We start from the raw sequence: 20,006 nt of genomic DNA, 5'->3' as shown, positions 1-20,006 counted from the left end.
AATAAATAAAACACAAAACTTTGCAGGAAATTCTCTCACTTTAACTGAGTTTATATATTTAATCAATTAAATTTTTGCGATAATAAACGTTAAATAAAGTATTAAATCTATTAAAATTGTAATTCCATTTGTACAGAAATACAAATTATGAACCGGAGATTTATAGTAATCTATTTTGACAAAATATATTTATTTATGCATCACGAAAATAAAAGGTGGAACACTCTTCTAATTTGATCATTTATCAAATTTAATCCAGTTGTATTTCTATCAGGATAGCGCAAACTTTTTACAAAGAAATTCGAATTACAATTCCTTTCTTGTCAGATCTTAGCAGACGAAAGTATCTCGATGGACATGCGCAATGCAAATCACATGTTGATTTATCTTTTGCTGGTTATGATAAAGCGTGTCTGATTGGCTGGTTGTAGAACGTGTAGATAGAATTGGCCAATCACATTAGAGTTATTATTGACAGACACTTTCCTATTACTTTAAGAAACGATTGCTTAGTAGGAATTTGGTCGCCGCGAAAATTTATCAGCTCACAGTTATTTTAAAGTACTCACTGTTTCCTCTTGTTAGTGTACACCTCTGAGGTGTGTCCCGATGTCCCAGCCACAGCCTGGCTGATCCTAACAAACGAATTCAATGATATCTGCTTAATCTTCCTCTTTCTCCAGCTGACGGCTTCCTGTAATGTCGGTTTGGGGAATCCTTTATTGACGCTGTGTCTAGACTAAAGAGATACGGTTCTTATTATTTCCTCATCCGTAGGCATCGCAAAGAATACATTTTATTTGTGATCAGGAACCATGGGTAACTGTTTTAGTTGCCCCGATGATTCAAACGGGCCCATTGGCGATCTGAGTGGTGGTTCACGAACCCCACAAGATCCCAATGGTACCCTGCCGGATTCCCCCGGGAGCGTATTACCCATCACCAGCCCACCGCTGACCATGGGCAATGTTACACCTTGTACTCCTACAGCCACTCAACCAGATACGCCTGTAGAAGTTTTCGGGGGTTCTCAGATGAAAATATTTGTTGCCTTGTATGACTACGATGCTCGAACAGATGAAGATTTGAGTTTCAAAAAAGGAGAACATTTGGAAATAGTGAACGACACGCAGGGTGACTGGTGGTATGCCAGGTCTCGGACTACTAAGCATGAAGGATATATACCATCAAATTATGTTGCAAAGCTCAAAAGTTTAGAATCAGAGCCGTAAGTAAAGAACCTAAAACATTCTTCTAAACCATCCTATATTTTCCTATTTGTTTCCTCTTTTTAAATTTGTCAACCCCCATACTATCCCAGCTGTTTGTACATGTCAACGTCAATTGTATTGATATAGATGATTATTCATTTGTTGTTAAAAGCAATATTATGAAAATCGAATTTTTCAGACTTATGTCACAATGTAGAATAGCAAGCAGGCGTGCCGTTGAATCAAGGAATCAGCTATGACTATTATAACATGACCAGCCGTTCTTATCCGATGCTTCAACGATGGCTAAACCTAATGTCAATATGAATCTCCTAGTGCTGATTCTCGAATGGTTCTTACACTGCAAACTACATAATAGCAGTAGCATTATAAACCCTTACATCACAGGGTTAATGTAAAATTCTAAATGCTCGTCCTCATATAGTCGAACATTTAATTAGTTATTTATTACTATTACTAATGTATTTATGTCTATATAATAGTATCTTGATGTTTTATGCAACTATTCTGTGCCATAATAATATACCGGTTTTATTTCTTGTTCCTAATCTATTAAACAGATCTATACATCTGCATAAGTTAAATCTTCTCATCTAAATCTAAAATATTAAAAAATTAAAAACTAAGCATTTTTGGAATCTGCCTGGATCGATCGATCTTTCCCTTTCTCTCTCCCTCTGTGTGTGTGTGTGTGTATATATATATATAAAGTATGCGTATGTGTACGGAAAAAATTCTTTAATTTTCTCATTTACGATACTAACAATACCGCAGAAGGCATTTTATTGTATATCATTAAGCACGAGTATAAATGTTGGCTCATTCGAAGGCAATGCACAGCGAAGTGCATTTTGTTGTAGAGCCATCGAAAAAGTGGGGCGGAAACTGTCAACCATTAAACTGACGAAGAAAGTCTTATGAAGAATACAGCTTCACACTCGTACCATATCGGTTCTCTACTGAAAATGAGATCGCTACTAATTCCCTTTTTATTACAGAAGACCTTAACAAACGAATAAATACTGATATGGTATTGTGTTTCACTTTATTGATGTTATGCATTAGTTGTGGGAGGATTCGTTTCTTTTTGGTTCTTTGTCGGTTCTCTGACAGGTTCTTGTTTGAAAGTAGTAATCTGAATGTCTGGAGGAGAGAAGTTACAAGCTTGGTTTTGATGCTCACTGATGGTGGCTTGATACTTCATCCGTTTCTTTTCCTAGTCTGTAAAGGCATTGTCAGGGGAAGTTTTCTTTCGGAATTAAAAGGGTCGTTTCCTTTTTCTTTTCGGCTCACCATCACGATGATTAATTTTATTATTATTATTATTATTATTAACGATCGTAAGTGTTGTGTCGGTGGAAGAGGCTTCTAAATATATTGTAGTAGTTTCGCCCCCTGCCACTGCATTTCCGAGTTCAGATTCCGCCGCTTTGTCTTTATCTTCTTAAATGGTCGAAAAATAAATACTTGTAATTAACTGATGTCGATTTAATCCCACTCCTGCAAAAATTGATATGGTTGTGTGCACCTGAGCACAATATACAACAATCTTCATTATGTTATCAGTGTTTTTCTTAATGCAAACCCTTGTGGTTAATAAAGAAATCATTATTATTATCATTTAGAATTTAGATGCCAGTTCCCGGAATTTTACGTATTTTAGTGACATGTTTTCTCATATTTTTGAAAATGAATGTAAATAAATAAACGAGAAACAAAAATTCCAAAACAAATATATATTGTGCAATTAAAGTACAATAGCTGTCCCTTCAGATATTCTTTTATTTCTCCGTTGAATAATGTGATATTTCTTATGAAATTAATTTATTTCTGAAGTCAGGGTGAGAGTGAATGAGAAACAATCTCTCCACCTCTCTCAAATACATGTCTTAGTAAGTGTTTAATTAATGGCTTTAGATCTCCCACCCCTCTAATGGATGAGAGAAGCCTCTCTTTGGCTGAAATACATTACTGGAACTCTCTCTCTCTCTCTCATACATATATATGTGGACTGGGTGCGTGTCATTAGGAAAGCTCCTAACTTACATGAAAGGGAAATTGAAGGAAATCAGAAACGAGCTTATGTCTATTGTTACTTAGCTTCTAGATTATAACATTCCAATGAGCAATAGTGCATCCGAAGCTGTCGATCTATTTAAAATAAAGTAATTGTGTTTTCACTGGATAAACATCATAAAACTTTTAAAACACATGTTTAAATTGAAGCTTTAAAATGTTAAATGTTCAGTGCATAAGGTTTAATGATGGGAAAGCTGATGATACATTCAACTAGTGTAGCAAGTGTGTTCGACGAGTGCGCATGTTTGTGTAGTGAATATTTTATTGCATGTATTTTTGAAGCAAGTAATTTATGTTTATATGTTTTGTGATCGCTAAGGCCCTTATGGCAATCCCGTTCTTCGACTAAACTGTATGCCTTTTGCTGCTTTTATTCAAATAAAACTACACCCACTTTCAAAAAATGATATCGCTTGTAAAATTCTTAGACAAAAATATAGGTTAACCAATTCTAGACCCACACCCTCATCTGAAGACAATATTTTTAGTTTTTCATCTTGCCCTAGCATTCATCAGTAGCAACAAGTACGCTAGCTTGTAGTGTGGTGTGTACTAGTTATATCTGTCACTTTTAAAATCCACCTATAGTGAACCTTTCGTCATATCTGTTAATTTGGTTAATTTAATTTCAATTATTTTCTTTTCACTGACTTGAAATCTAACTAGCCCATATTAGCAATATTGTTGGTTACTACTCCTTCATACTAACATGCATTCTTATACCATCATAGCACACCAACTTATATATATATATATATTTTAGCTATTTAATGAGCTAATGTATAATTGAACATACAGATATGTATATGCACACACCTACATAAAAACTCAACTATTTTTCCGTGTTGTCTCATTTGCATATTTGAGGCATTTTTCAGTTCTTGAGGCAGATGTTTTATTGCTTCAAGCTTTTCCGAAAACTAGTCATTCAGAATAGAGTTCTGGATTTTATTTTTCTTTCATTAGCAGTATATAAGTGAATTTTATAAAGAGAGTAATAATACGCGAGCATATCAGATGGTTTTAATTATTAAATATCCCCATTCTCTATATGTATGCGCGCTTCCATGTGTATAGTATGTTCATAATTTATTTTATTTTGTCCACATTCCATTTCGAAGTGACTAATGGTTTCATAGAATCTGTTTCTAATTAGATTGTGATCGAAAGGTTACTGCTATATCATATAACATTTTTTTTCTTAAGTCAATGTTAGATGTTCCTGTCTACCAGGAAATTTTTTTCCCAGTCATCTTTCCCACGAGAAGATATAAGTTAATGCTTTTCTAGATGCTGGACGAAACTCATTTCTTTGCAACCTCATTGTCGCTGTTGGTTTGTGTGTGTACCCATCTTGTTAATGGTATGACCCAACGGAGGATAGTGCATTTTAGAAATTCTCATTGACCCAGATGCCGGAATCCCTTTCCCACTTTCCGAGCAAAATGTAAAATAATTAACGTTTGTCATTACATAGAATATTAAAATTAGAACAAAAGGTTTTGCTTGGAGTTACACAGTAACGTTTACGATTTAATATATAAATTAATTATTTAAGAATATAGTTCATAAGGAAAAAAATTGAGATGAAATTCGCTGATGAAATTCATTTGGATCCAGCTAGGTACTGTTAAGTCATTAATTTGCTTTTCGCTAACTAGAGCCAAAAACTGGTTTGGGGCTAAACATCTTGGACCAACTGCTGGCACTCATGCATTTTTTAATGTGCTTTCAGCTTTTATTCATGCCAAGTTTTACTCGTTCTCCTTATTAGTTAAAAAAAAAGTGCATGAATATATTGTTCTTACTGACCCTACCAAAAATTCCACCGGTAGAGTGAAATGGCATTTTAAATCATGTGGAAAAAGAAAAACAACGTTGCATTTTCTTTACTAAATTTCATCTTCCTCTTCGGAAATTATAGTGGTTCTTAATGCCTATATATCTCGACATAATACCAGATTAGTTCTGTTATGTGAGATATTTATTTCTTTTACACTGATGTTTAGCTATCTAGCTTTTGTAGATAAGGGTATGTTTAAGGTTCCCCCCCTCCCCATTTTCAGGTTTTTGTAATCTGGTTTCACCACTACTGGTCAACACATTTTCTGTAAAAATTAAATTGATTTATTGTTGTGTTGCCTCAATCACCTCTGATCAAGCATAACTTATGATCAAAGATATTCCAGTCACGATCATCAGGCATTTTAGAAGAATGTAGAACCACATTATCCAATGTGTCTTTTCCAATGACAGTTGGGTGTAATTTGAGGCAGATTTGCTTGCTATTTTTAGCTGGTTGAGCTGTCACACGAAAAGGCTAACAACTTGTTCTCTACAAAGCAAAGCATTCATAAAGAAGAGAAACTCCTGCTATCCAGTTTTCCTGCATAAAATTATATTTACAACCACAGGATTGGAGCAGACATGGCTATATGGTAAGAGGCTCCTTCCTTGTCACATGGTTTCGGGTTCAGTCTCAGTGCATGGTACTTCGAGCAGGTGTCTTCTTTATTGTACCATGCTGACCAAGGCCTTGTGAATGGATTTGGTTGTCAGAAACTGAAAGAAGCCTGTCATGTGTGTCTATGTATGCATGCATGCATTTATGTATGTATCTCCTTTGACATTGTGTCACCATCATGCAAGCAGTGTCCTACATTTCCAGTCTTCCATGATAACATGTCTTATTATGGGGAAATATCTTACTTGGAAACAGATGAGGGTTGGCAACTGGAAGGGCATTCAGCTTTAGAAAATCTCACCCAAGAAGTTCCATTTGACCCATGCAAGCATGGGAAAGTGGGTTTTTTAATGAGAATGATGAGTTTTTGTTAATTTTTATCTTCTTCACTGCACTTATACCTGACATTTTTCTGAATTTTATAAAACTTGAAATCATGATTCGTATCATCATTGAACTTCTCACATTTATTCAGTCAGTGTAGGTCTAATAAGTATTTTCTGTCAAATATTCTGATATCTTGCTGCCTTGTGAATACTGACGGGTGTACAGTCCGTTTCATTTCTTGATGCCATCCTATCTTTTACTGTACACTTTCTTTCTTTCTTTAGACATAAAGCTTTGCAAAGTCGGTTTTCTTGTAAACATGACAACATCATTTTAGCTTGTGTTTCTTCAAAGAATTCCTTTATGAAAACCAATGACATACCTGATTCTGCTACATACTTCTTAGTTGTTGATATTTTGGAAAATAAATTATAGCATCTTCATCCTAATTTTTTTTTTTCATCAATTAGGTTTCTAGCACTCATTTATATGTCTGAAAGTGTTCTGTCATAGCAGATTCATGTGTTTGTGCATTTAAATCAATGACAGAATCATAAATTGGAGATCTTTCATTGTCTGCTGACTGTTCCAGTATGATCTTCTAGGATATCTATCATAATTTTTTTAAATACTGTTATTAAAGAAAGGCAATACATCCTTCTTTCGTTACAGCTTTTGTGTAGAACTCTTTGCCTATGTTATCATTACTAAGCTGTATTGGTATCTTTCAAATATATGTTCTAGGATTTTGACAAGACCATTGACAAAGCTATTCTACTTCTCATTGGCATCTTTTTAAAGGATGTGCTAAATATTTTCTTGAAATCAATAAAGATGTAGTACAGATTTTCTTTACTGTGTCACTGAATTTGTAAGTACATGTTAACATATTCAACTTTATTTGAATGAATTTATAATTGAGGAGATTCCAAATTTGGCATTTGCAAATGAAATGACAAACTTGTATTTATCAACATCAGGTTGCATTTTGATGGATGACTATTAAAGGTGGTTCATGAACTGTTCAGATGAGCTGCTAGGTAGGAGGTTGACAGCTTCTATTAATTAGGTGATCTAATTGAAGGCAGCTGTAGGAATATTATAGCAGCTTCAGGAAGGGAGAAAAAAGGTAGTTCAAGCAGCATTGGCAAGAAAGGTCTTCCTTGTATGTATGAAAGGCAAATTGTGTAATGCATATATTATAAACACAACTCATGCACATGTATATATGTTGGGGACTAATACAATATTAATTGAAGAATACATTTCATATCTGTGTGTGTGTGTGTATATATATGGGTGCTGGCATGGCTCGAAGTTAAGTTTCCTTTCTAACTACGTGATTCCAGACTTCAGTCCCATTCCATTGCAGCTAGGGCAAGTGTCTTCTGCTATAGCCCTGGGCCATCCACAGCTTTGTGGATGTGTGTGTATATATATATATATATATATATACTCTCTTTTACTCTTTTACTTGTTTCAGTCATTTGACTGCGGCCATGCTGGAGCACCGCCTTTAATCAAGCAACTAAACCCCGGGACTTATTCTTTTGTAAGCCCAGTACTTATTCTATCAGTCTCTTTTGCCGAACCGCTAAGTGACGGGGACATAAACACACCAGCATCGGTTGTCAAGCAATGCTAGGGGACAAACATACACATGCATATATATATATACATACATATATACGACGGGCTTCTTTCAGTTTCCGTCTACCAAATCCACTTTGGTCGGCCCGAGGCTATAGTAGAAGACACTTACCCAAGGTGCCATGCAGTGGGACTGAACCCGGAACCATGTGGTTGGTAGACAAGCTACTTACCACACAGCCACTCCTGCGCCTATATATATATATATATGCATACATACAAACATATATGTACGTACCTACATCTACATGTATATATACATGCATATATAAATATATATACGTGTGTATAGGACACCAAATAGACGTAGAACTCAACGAGAAACGAAAACGTAAAAACAGCATGGAACGGACCATTCCTTTAACAACGGAAAAACAGTACAAGACAACTACACAAGGAAAAATCCCCTTCATCAGCCGTCCCTAGTTCAACTCCAGCATGTTTCGAAGGTGAGGACAGAACATGTCTCATCGAACTAGTCCAAAAAAAAATTTTTTCCTCGTCTAGGCTTATAGGCCCTCTTTATTTGTTTTCCTGTCCTGTTTCTATTCCTTCTTGTAATTGTATTTTTATTTTGTATTTGTTTTTAATTGTATTGTTTTTACGTCCTGTTTTTGTCACTCCCCCCCCCTTTTTTTTTCCTTGTTTTTACCCCTCTGCAAAGGAATTTTATTTAATTCTTTCGCTGGAAGGACTAGTTTGACGAGACGTGTTCTGTCCTCACCTTCGAAACATGCTGGAGTTGAACTAGGGACGGCTGATGAAGGGGATTTTTCCTTGTGTAGTTGTCTTGTACTCTGTTTTTTTGTTGTTAAAGGAATGGTCCGTTCCATGCTGTTTATTCGTTTCTCGTTGAGTTCTACGTCTATTTGTGGTGTCCTGTACACACGTATATATATTTATATATGCATGTATATATACATATAGATGTAGGTACGTACATATATGTTTGTATGTATGCATATATTTTATTTATTACACTATTGTATGACTGAGTGCCTTCGCGTCGATTCGTTTGGTTTCGTTTCGTTTCTTCTTCTCTAAGCTGGTTTTTATATATATATATATGTATATGTATGTATGTATATAAACACAGGAGCGGGTGTGTGGTTAGAAGCTTGCTGCCCAACCACATGGTTCCGGGTTCAGTCCCATTGTGTGTAGCCTTGGATAAGTATCTTCTGTTATAGCCTCAGGCCAACCAAAGCCTTCTGAGTGCATTTCATAGATGGAAACTGAAAGAATCCCATCGTATATATATATATATATATATATATATATATATATATATAATGGGAAGCTTTATGAAAATAAACAAAAGATGGAGGCAGGTGGAGTTATATATATATATATATATATGTGTGTGTGTACATGCATATATACATGTGTGTATATAAGTATGTATACATATCTATGTGTATATGCATATATATATATATATATTTGTATATGTATGTATGTATATATGTGTATATGTTTTCATATATATATATATTCATATATGCCTGTATATATATATATGTGTATATGTATGTATATATACATATGTATATGTATATATATGTGTGTGTGTATATATATACGTATATGTATATATATGGTTCCCAAATGGTGCAGCGGAAGAGCATTGCAGGTGTGGTGGAATAATTGAGGGACAATAAAAGATTTCAAAACAGTTTTTGTGATAGTTGCATTGTGCTTCTAAGTTCGGTATCCTGACCCGGCAGAACAAGTGAGACCATAACCCGTGGCCTCTACCAGGGATGTAGCCAGTTCACTTATGCATACCTTTCCTTCTTGTGACACAAACCCTACTTGTGAAGACTTGTTGAGGCAAGTCAAAATCAAAATCGATCAACATCAATGGAATTTGTAGTTTGTGGTACCAGTGCAGGTAGTACGTAAGACAACCATCCGAACATGGCCGTTGCCAGCGCCGCCCCGACTGGCCTTGTGCCGGTGGCACGTATAAAGCACCATCCGATCGTGGCCGTTTGCCAGCCTCGTCTGGAACCTGTGCCGGTGGCACGTAAAAAGCACCCACTACACTCACGGAGTGGTTGGCGTTAGGAAGGGCATCCAGCTGTAGAAACATTGCCAGATCAGACTGGGCCTGGTGCAGCTTTCTGGCTCCCCAGACCCCAGTTGAACCGTCCAACCCATGCTAGCATGGAAAGCGGACGCTAAACGAAGATGATGATGATGATGATATATATATAGATATATATATTGTGTGTGTGTATATGTATGTGCATGTGTATATATATATATATATATATAGTGAATGCGCATCACTTAGTGGTCAGGGCATTTGGCTCACAATCGCTACGTTGTGATTTCAACTGCCAGCAACACATGTTCTTGAAGATGACATTTTATTACATTGTTCTCCCGTCTACTCAGCTGGCAAAAATGAGTAGTACCTCTATTTCAAATTCGGCCAGCCTTGTCACATCCTGTGTCATTTTAAAGTTCCCAGTGAACTATGTTCATGGCATGCATGTCTGTAGAGTGCTCCGCCATTTGCACATTATTTTCATGAGCAAGCCAATTCGTGGATCAGATCAACTGGAATCCTCATCGTCGTAAGCGGAGTTCCAGTATATATAATCATCATCATCATATGTCCGTTTTCCATGCTAGCATGGGTTGGACGGTTCAACCGGGGTCTGGGAAGCCAGGAGGTTGCACCAGGCTCCAGTCTGATCTGGCAGTGTTTCTACAGCTGGATGCCCTTCCTAATGCCAACTACTCCGTGAGTGTAGTGGGTGCTTTTTACGTGCCAGGCAAGGCTGGCAATAGCCACTATTGGTTGGTGCTTTCTACGTGCCACCAGCATGGAAGCCTTATATATATATATATATATATTGTATACATGTATATATACTTTTATATATGTATGTGTATTTGTAAATGTGTATATATGTGTGTGTGGTAAGTAGCTTGCTTACCAACCACACAGTTTTGGGATCAGTCCCACTGTGTGGCACCTTGGGCAAGTGTCTTCTACCATAGCCTCAGGCTGATGAACGCCTTGTGAGATTTGGAAGATGGTAACTGAAAGAAGTCCATCATTATATATATACATATATATGTATGTGTGTGTGTTTGTGTGTCTGTATTTGTCCCCCCAACATTGCTTGACAACTGATGCTGAAGTGTTTACTTCCCCGTAACTTAGTGTTTCGGCAAAAGAGACTGATAGAATAAGTACTAGGCTTACCAAGAATAAGTCCTGAGGTCGATTTGCCTGACTAAAGATGATGCTCCAGCAGGGCCACAGTCAAGTGTCTGAAACAAATAAAAGAATAAAATAATACATATATGTATATATCATTAAAAATAGGATAAAATCTTTATAAGAAATATTCAATTAGTCAGCGATGTACATATCTATATGTATATGTATACATGTATATGTGTGTGTGTATATATGAATATGTATGGATATATATATATGTGTATGTGTATATATGAATATGTGTATATATATATATATATATATATATATATATATATATATCTATATACATATATCTATATGTATACATATATGTGTGTGTGTGTGTGTGTGTATATATATCTATGTGTATATATGTAACCCATAAGCCCATAATTTAACCAAGAAGGTGTCTCTGCAGATGTCTAGTGCAACAATATTACTTTCCTCATAATCCTCAAGAGTACACAATAACTGGTGAGATCTGGAGTCAAGGAAGATATACTGGTGTGAAATAAGTCGCAGCTTTTCCATTATCTTTTAGGTGTTTGAAGTATGGAAAATTGGATGCTAGCTGTGTGAAGGAGATTGCTCTTCTTAGAGATGAAAAATACCCAGACATGTTTCTTAAGACTGGAATAAAACTCTGTAGATGACAAGGATTAGAGTTTGACAAGGACATGAGCTAGTTGAGTGTGAAATATTAACTACACCTTATGAGTTGTTTCATTATTAGATCACTAAAGTTATTGTTAGTCTTCTAAAGCAGCTACTTGGTACTTCGTATTTAAAATTCAAATGATCTTTGTTTCTAAATAAGATTAGTGTAAAAGGTGCAGAATGTATCCCTGTTGAAAGCTTATTTTGTGAGAAGGACAAATTTTAAAACAATAGTTAGACATTTTGCCAAACCTGTAGTGTGCGTGTTGGTGTTGGGGTGTGAATGTACTTGCATGTGTGTACGTATTTGTTCACAAAGCTTCTTTTATGTATCTGCCAACTAATGAAAGAAAAAAATAAGGTCAATTTCTCCAATCTTTATCTTACATTTCATTAAGCTTTAATCTTTTTTGTGAGTAAATATCTGTTACTTAGTGTGAGTTGATGAAAGATAATTGGGCTCATGTACTGATACCACCTTTTGAATCACTTTCTCTATTGTTTAGTTCTATTGTAATGTACTACTGTCGGTACTGTATTTGCTTGACTAACATTTATTTCAAGGTTTCTCTTTAGTTCATCTAACTTCTTTGTTACCAATTGTCATCAGAACCAAAAAGTTAGATGAACTGAAGAGAAACTTTGGAATAAATTATTATATTACTCTCACAGTTGAGTAAGTCAGTTTGAGTCATCATGTTCTTCCTCTTTCTGATTTTTAATGCATGAGGTATATAGTGACTACTTATTGATTTCTTACATTGGAATCAGGCCACAGCTTTATAAGGTGGAAAATAGTTAATTCAGTTAACCTCAGTACATGCCTGCTACCTAGTTTATCAACTCTGTAAAGAACAATGGGGAAAAAAATCAACTTTCAGAACAAAGAAATTGAACTGAATACTGAAATATATTATTTGTTGTTGATTAGCCCTGTTGTTTTCTATAATTGAGCAGGACTGTGATCAAAGGTATTACAGCCATGGCCATCCTCTTAGTTTTACATTTAAGACCACATTATATTGTGTGTCCTTTCTTATAAACATTGTGGAGTATAATTTGTAGGAATTTGGCATCTATTTCTAGCATGTCATGCAACCTCATGGAGACTCCTTTATCACCTCAGAAATGCATTTAATCTAATGCACCAGTGTTTCTACCCTTCCTCTATCTTATACTTAACATATTATCATTCCCTTATCAATAAGCTGGCTCCCCTTACCCCAAACAAAAATGTAAACCTTCTAAAAGCTAAGGCCACAATCTAGTGTTGAATTTTCAATGTAGCCATTATCACTTGTCTCACGGTAAAAGGTATGAATGTTGAGCACACACCTACACTAATTTTTCTTTTTACCTATAAACCTTAGATCATGCCAAGAATTTGTTATCATTCTTGACACCCATGCTCAACTTGGTATTTTTAATGTTATATTTCTGCAACATTATCATTCTGTTATTAAGCAAAACCTTGTACTTTCCACAGTTTTTTGGTTTAACTTACATGCTCTAGTATTTGTTATGTTACCATTCTAACCTTTTGTCTGCAACTCTATTGTAAAGATCATTTTTGTTTTCTAATACAGAAGTCTGAGCACCCAATAATACAATAGTTGCTTCTGTGAAGTGCCTATTTAGTCACTTTCTTTTTTTTCTGGTTTCAAATCCTACTGAGATAAAATTGGCAATTTCGTACCATCAGGATTAGTAAAATTGGTTTCAAATTTTGTTGTAAGGCCAGCAGTTTCAAGGAGAAACATTGACTACAGTTTTTAACTGGTGCGTTTTTTATCAACCTCAAAAGGATAAAAGATAAAGTCAATCTCAGCAGAATTTAAACTCAGAAAGTAAAAACGGACGAAATACCACTAAGCATTTGCTTGCTGTGCTAATGATTCTACTAGTTTGCCATTTCAGGATTAGTAAAATTTGTTATTTAGCTCCAAGTGTCAACCCTGATCAAGTAAACATTTCAATCATGACCATCGCATCTGTTTTTTTTTTTAAATAATGGACTACTATATTATACAATGTGTTCTGCCTTCATTTAAGGCACTAAGAATGTGATTTGAGGTACTGTTTCTAGCAAGTTGGGTGAACTTAAAGAAGCTTCTCTGTTAGCCGTGATCCAGCAAAACCTCTGGTCCTTTTTGTACGCCAATGACTAGAACATTGTCCATTGTGTTCTTCCTGCTTTGAAAATAGTAGGGGTGTGATTTGAGGGAATGTGGCTGCTATTTGTTGCAAGTTAAGCTAACAAGTAAAGGCTCCCTCAAATATAAAGATTTTGCTTTGCAATAAAAATTAGTGGTTTATTGTAGTGAAGTAGACTGATTGACTATATATATATTACATATATATATATATATATTTCTTTTACTTGTTTCAGTATTCAGTCATTTGACTGCAGTCATGCTGGAGCACCATCTTTAGTCGAATAAATCGAACTCAGGACTTATTCTTTGTAAGCTTAGTAATTATTCTATTGATATCTTTTGCTGAACTGTCAAGTAATGGTGGGGGTGACAAACACAGACATAAACAACAAACACATACATATATACAGATATATATATACGATAGGCTTCTTTCAGTTTCCATCTACCAAATCCACTCACAAGGCTTTAGTCAGCCCAAGGCTATAGTAGAAGACACTTACCCAAGGTGCCATGTAGTAGGACTGAACCTGGAACTATATGGTTAGGAAGCAAGCTTCTACACAGCCACTCCTGCACCTATAACATAATCTATATATATATATATTAAAGAACCCGAGTGTTGACCACCCAGACTGCAAAATGGAGGCAACGCAGCATGTTAAACGGGGTCCTGCCCATAGGGGACAGTAGCGGGATGGGTCAGAACGACTGTTCTACAAAATAATATATATATATATATATATATATATATATATATACACACACACACACACACACGCACACACACACACACACACACACACACACACACACACCAAATCTATCTCCTGCTTACTTAAGAAATTATTATAAAATCTTTGCTTGCGAAGACCTGTTGAGGCAAGTGAAATCAATCAAAATCAAATTCGATGACTGGTGTCCGTGCTAGCAGGGTGTAAAGAGCACCGTACGAGTGTGATCATTGACAGTGGCTAACCAGCATCCGTGCCAGTGGCACTTAAAGGGCACCATTCAAGCATGATCCTTACCAGTGTCGCCTTACTGGCACTTGTGCCCGTGCAAGTAGGGTGCCAAGAGCACCATCCGAGCGTGATCGTTGCCAGAGCAGCCAGCTAGCTTCCATGCCAGTGGCACGTAAAAGGGCACCATTCGAGCGTGATTGTTACCAATGTCACCTTACTGGCACCTGTGCTGGTGGCATGTGTAAAAGGATTCGAGCGAGGTCGTTGCCAGTACCGCCTGACTGGCCCCCGTGCCGGTGGCATGTAAAAAGCACCCACTACATTAGGAAGGGCATCCAGCTGTAGAAAAATCTGCCAAATCAAGATTGAAGCCTGGTGCAGCCATCTGGTTCGCCAGCCCTCAGTCAAAATCGTCCAACCCATGCTAGCAGGGAAAGCGGATGTTAAACGACAATGATGATGATGATATATATATATATATATTATATATATATATATATATATATACTAACTTTTTCAAAAAGCTTTTGTGTCTCAGGACAAAATTGCTGTTACTGTAATTTGATTCTATATATCACGCTATTGTTGTAGTATTATAGTTATTCTTAACAATTTGATATTGCGTGGGTTGACATAAAAGCTAGAGTACTGGCTTTCTAAATATTTGAGGCAAAGCTTTACTATTAAAATCCTGCTGATGTTGCCCTCATTTTCCATTTTTGCAAGATTAACAATTAACATATCAGTTTTATATTAGGTTTAATTAAGTTGGCTGCACCCTGTTACATTTGCTTTATCAAGAGAACTAATTATTTTTGCCCTTCAGAAGGGAGTATAATTATTGCCTAAGTGTGCACATTCAATTGTAATGTTGATCAAGATTCTTTACTACTTCTATCTTACAAAAGTGTATACTTAATTACGAAATCATTATTTTAACATTTTATGTGATCAAGTATTCTCAGTAAATGGAATTCATGAGCTACTTTTGATTTTTGGCTGAACAGCTTTACTTATGGAACCAGTTCTTTTGAGAAATACACGATGGCTGCTTATTTTGTTTAATTATGTTCCAGTCATTATTTAATTAGCCTTAGAGCCTGATTAAATAATGACTTTTAGCTCATTTTTCCACTGTTGTACTATTTGGTACTTTCATCAATCTATCTTCATTTCTGAATTTCTTTTTTTTATCTTTTATTAGATTCATCTAGTTAATTGTAAACCTTTTAATACCAATAAACCATCTGTATTAAAGTGTTCAAATTTTCGGAATTTCATAGTTGTGTAAGATAATGGTCAATTTCAGTTGGTATATTAGTCTTTTATTAAGTTGAAAGTTAGTTATTTCACTAAGTCTCACGTGATTCTTGATCATTTCAATAATTAAAACATGAAACAGCATTTATTGTTACATACATGGCCACAAAATTGCTTTAAATATATATTTGTTATATCCCAGCTTTGTTTTTAATGCTGAAGTTGAAGCTATTTACACATTTCTTTCACTCAAGAAATGTTGCCAACTAAACCCAGTCTATTATTTGAGAATGACTGATCTAAATATTTTTAAGTGGTGAATGTACAAGGTTAGTGAATTTTCAACAGGATTTATAACTTATCTGTGTTCTCAACTGGACAAAGTATCTCATTTGTGAGACATTAGATCAATTACAAGAAAATAGTTGTTTGTTTCTTGGAAGGCTATACAATTATAAGTCATATATCCTGTTTATCTAACCTACTTTTTTGTTAAAAATTTGTTTCATGTCAAGAGAAATTTCCTTTCGCATGAAACCAGTGGTAGCCTTGTTAACCCATAAAGAAAGAATATTTATCCACCAATGTAGTCTTGTGCAGTTATGCTCACTGTTCAATACTAGAGTGTGTGTGTGTGTGTGTGTGTATATATATATATATATTATATATATATATATATATATATACTAACTTTTTCAAAAAACTTTTGTGTCTCAGGACAAAATTGCTGTTACTGTAATTTGATTCTATATATCACGCTATTGTTGTAGTATTATAGTTATTCTTAACAATTTGATATTGCGTGGGTTGACATAAAAGCTAGAGTACTGGCTTTCTAAATATTTGAGGCAAAGCTTTACTATTAAAATCCTGCTGATGTTGCCCTCATTTTCCATTTTTGCAAGATTAACAATTAACATATCAGTTTTATATTAGGTTTAATTAAGTTGGCTGCACCCTGTTACATTTGCTTTATCAAGAGAACTAATTATTTTTGCCCTTCAGAAGGGAGTATAATTATTGCCTAAGTGTGCACATTCAATTGTAATGTTGATCAAGATTCTTTACTACTTCTATCTTACAAAAGTGTATACTTAATTACGAAATCATTATTTTAACATTTTATGTGATCAAGTATTCTCAGTAAATGGAATTCATGAGCTACTTTTGATTTTTGGCTGAACAGCTTTACTTATGGAACCAGTTCTTTTGAGAAATACATGATGGCTGCTTATTTTGTTTAATTATGTTCCAGTCATTATTTAATTAGCCTTAGAGCCTGATTAAATAATGACTTTCAGCTCATTTTTCCACTGTTGTACTATTTGGTACTTTCATCAATCTATCTTCATTTCTGAATTTCTTTTTTTTATCTTTTATTAGATTCATCTAGTTAATTGTAAACCTTTTAATACCAATAAACCATCTGTATTAAAGTGTTCAAATTTTCGGAATTTCATAGTTGTGTAAGATAATGGTCAATTTCAGTTGGTATATTAGTCTTTTATTAAGTTGAAAGTTAGTTATTTCACTAAGTCTCACGTGATTCTTGATCATTTCAATAATTAAAACATGAAACAGCATTTATTGTTACATACATGGCCACAAAATTGCTTTAAATATATATTTGTTATATCCCAGCTTTGTTTTTAATGCTGAAGTTGAAGCTATTTACACATTTCTTTCACTCAAGAAATGTTGCCAACTAAACCCAGTCTATTATTTGAGAATGACTGATCTAAATATTTTTAAGTGGTGAATGTACAAGGTTAGTGAATTTTCAACAGGATTTATAACTTATCTGTGTTCTCAACTGGACAAAGTATCTCATTTGTGAGACATTAGATCAATTACAGGAAAATAGTTGTTTGTTTCTTGGAAGGCTATACAATTATAAGTTATATATCCTGTTTATCTAACCTACTTTTTTGTTAAAAATTTGTTTCATGTCAAGAGAAATTTCCTTTCGCATGAAACCAGTGGTAGCCTTGTTAACCCATAAAGAAAGAATATTTATCCACCAATGTAGTCTTGTGCAGTTATGCTCACTGTTCAATACTAGAGTGTGTGTGTGTGTGTGTGTGTATATATATATATATATATATATATATATATAGGTACAAAAAATTCAGGGTGAATACTTGATAACTGTAAGCACCTGTATATGCCAGTTAGTGGTGTAGGTGATAGGGTATATTTATCAGAGGAAAACAGGATGCAAAGGATTTAGCGGTACATATGTTTCTGGCTTTATTGGACAGTTTATATCAATGCATAATTGATGTAACATGTATGTCAATAGCCTTCTTCAGCTGTGCACAATTACCACACCAAAGACATGTATTACATTATTGCAGGTTTGAGAAGTTTTGGAAAAAGATGAGTTTCGTTGGGAATGCAAATCCTCATAGTCATATATGGCAAAGCGAGACAACAAAACAAAACGTCCATACCATATATATATATATATATCTCGTTGTCATCATTGTTTAACATCTATTTTCCAATATTTGCATATATAAAAAAACAATGTTCAGGAACAATGATAATTTACAATAAATTGTATGCCCATATGCAATCTATGTGGGAGTCTTTTCAAAACATTGTCTGGTTTAAAAAGCCATATCAGAAACCATGATGGATTCTAAGTTGTAGGTACAAGAGGTGGTCAAACTCTGCATATTCACACATAAGGTGCTGTAAAGTTCCTGGATTTGGGTAAATAAAAATACAGGAGAATCAGTTAATTATGATTTTATTCAACATATTCTCCTCTCAGGTTCACACACTTATTGCAGCAATCCTTCAGTTTTTCTAAGCCCTGTAAAAGTATTCAGAAGGTTAGTCTTCCCACCAGGCCTTTTCACTATATATATATTGATTATTTGTATCAATTATTGTCTTTCTTGTTATGCTGCTTGTTCATTCCACTTGAATGAAAGTGTACATAGATTGGACTAACTTGGAGATTGAACTCATTCCCATCAGGAAAACTACAACACTTAACATGCAATCATTGCTTATGCTCACTATCTCATTCTACTGACTCGAAATCCCAAGAACAATACATTACGGAACATAACAGTCATCTGATGAAGCACCAGAGAATGATAAAATGGTTGTGACATTGTGGTTAACAACAAGGAGGAGTTCAAATGTGTCAGTGTACAATAAATTGAAATGCCCTAGTGTATAATAAAATACTTTCAGCACGTACCAAAATATGGTATGTGTGTATATAGTTACACATACACACACATCTAAAATAAATTAATTTACTCTGCTATGTATTGAGTACCTTATTTACTGTGGTTAACCCCGACTCAACCCGGGACATATATATATATATATATATATATATACACACACACACACACACATGTATTTACACAGAAATATATCACATACATATATATACATACATATACACACACACACACACACACACATAACGTATGAACACATACACGCACACATTCGCACAGAAGGAAATTCATAAATCTATCCTCATTTAAGGTCAGACAAAATTTTCTACATTCCTGTTGTCAATCCGAATCCAGTGCTCCGCAATCGATATGCCGTGACACATTAGTGTGCCATGAGATGATGCAAGGTGTGCCTCATTGTAATTTGAATATAATTTTTTTCTTCCCATTACTTTTAATTATATTTTTAGTTCAGGTGTGCTGCCGAATTGCAAATTGAAAAAAGTTGTGAAGCACTGCCCTAACCTGTTCCCAGGCAATGTAATATTTCCCATAGCCAGATATGCTTTACCACAAAAGATTGGAAATGATGAACATTGTAGGACATTAATACTCATTTACAACCATCACAAGATGTCAAGACTAGGTCACACACACCATCTACATGATGGGCTTCTTTCAGTTTCCAACTTTCAAATCCATACATAAGGATTTGGTTGGCTTGGAGCTGTAGCAGAAGACACTTGACCAAGGTACCATTTGGTGGTACTAACCCGAGATAACATTG

The 20,006-nt window shown here is 35.0% G+C and overlaps 1 protein-coding gene across 4 annotated transcripts in view; it reads left to right on the top strand.

Annotated features, from left to right (window-relative positions):
• The first annotated feature begins 469 nt into the window (after positions 1-469).
• LOC115222283 (tyrosine-protein kinase Src42A) overlaps positions 470-20,006 on the top strand; it is a 221,011-nt gene continuing 201,474 nt past the window's right edge. For all 4 annotated transcript variants that reach the window (XM_029792456.2, XM_029792455.2, XM_029792454.2 and 1 more), the window contains exon 1: positions 470-1,228. In XM_029792456.2, coding sequence (XP_029648316.1) covers positions 816-1,228 — 413 coding nt within the window. In that variant the 5' untranslated portion in view covers positions 470-815. The remainder of the gene's footprint in view (positions 1,229-20,006) is intronic.

This window comes from Octopus sinensis, linkage group LG19 (assembly GCF_006345805.1).
Source record: "Octopus sinensis linkage group LG19, ASM634580v1, whole genome shotgun sequence".
NCBI classification, from domain to species: domain Eukaryota; kingdom Metazoa; phylum Mollusca; class Cephalopoda; order Octopoda; family Octopodidae; genus Octopus; species Octopus sinensis.
This window is presented reverse-complemented; position numbering and strand designations above follow the sequence as displayed.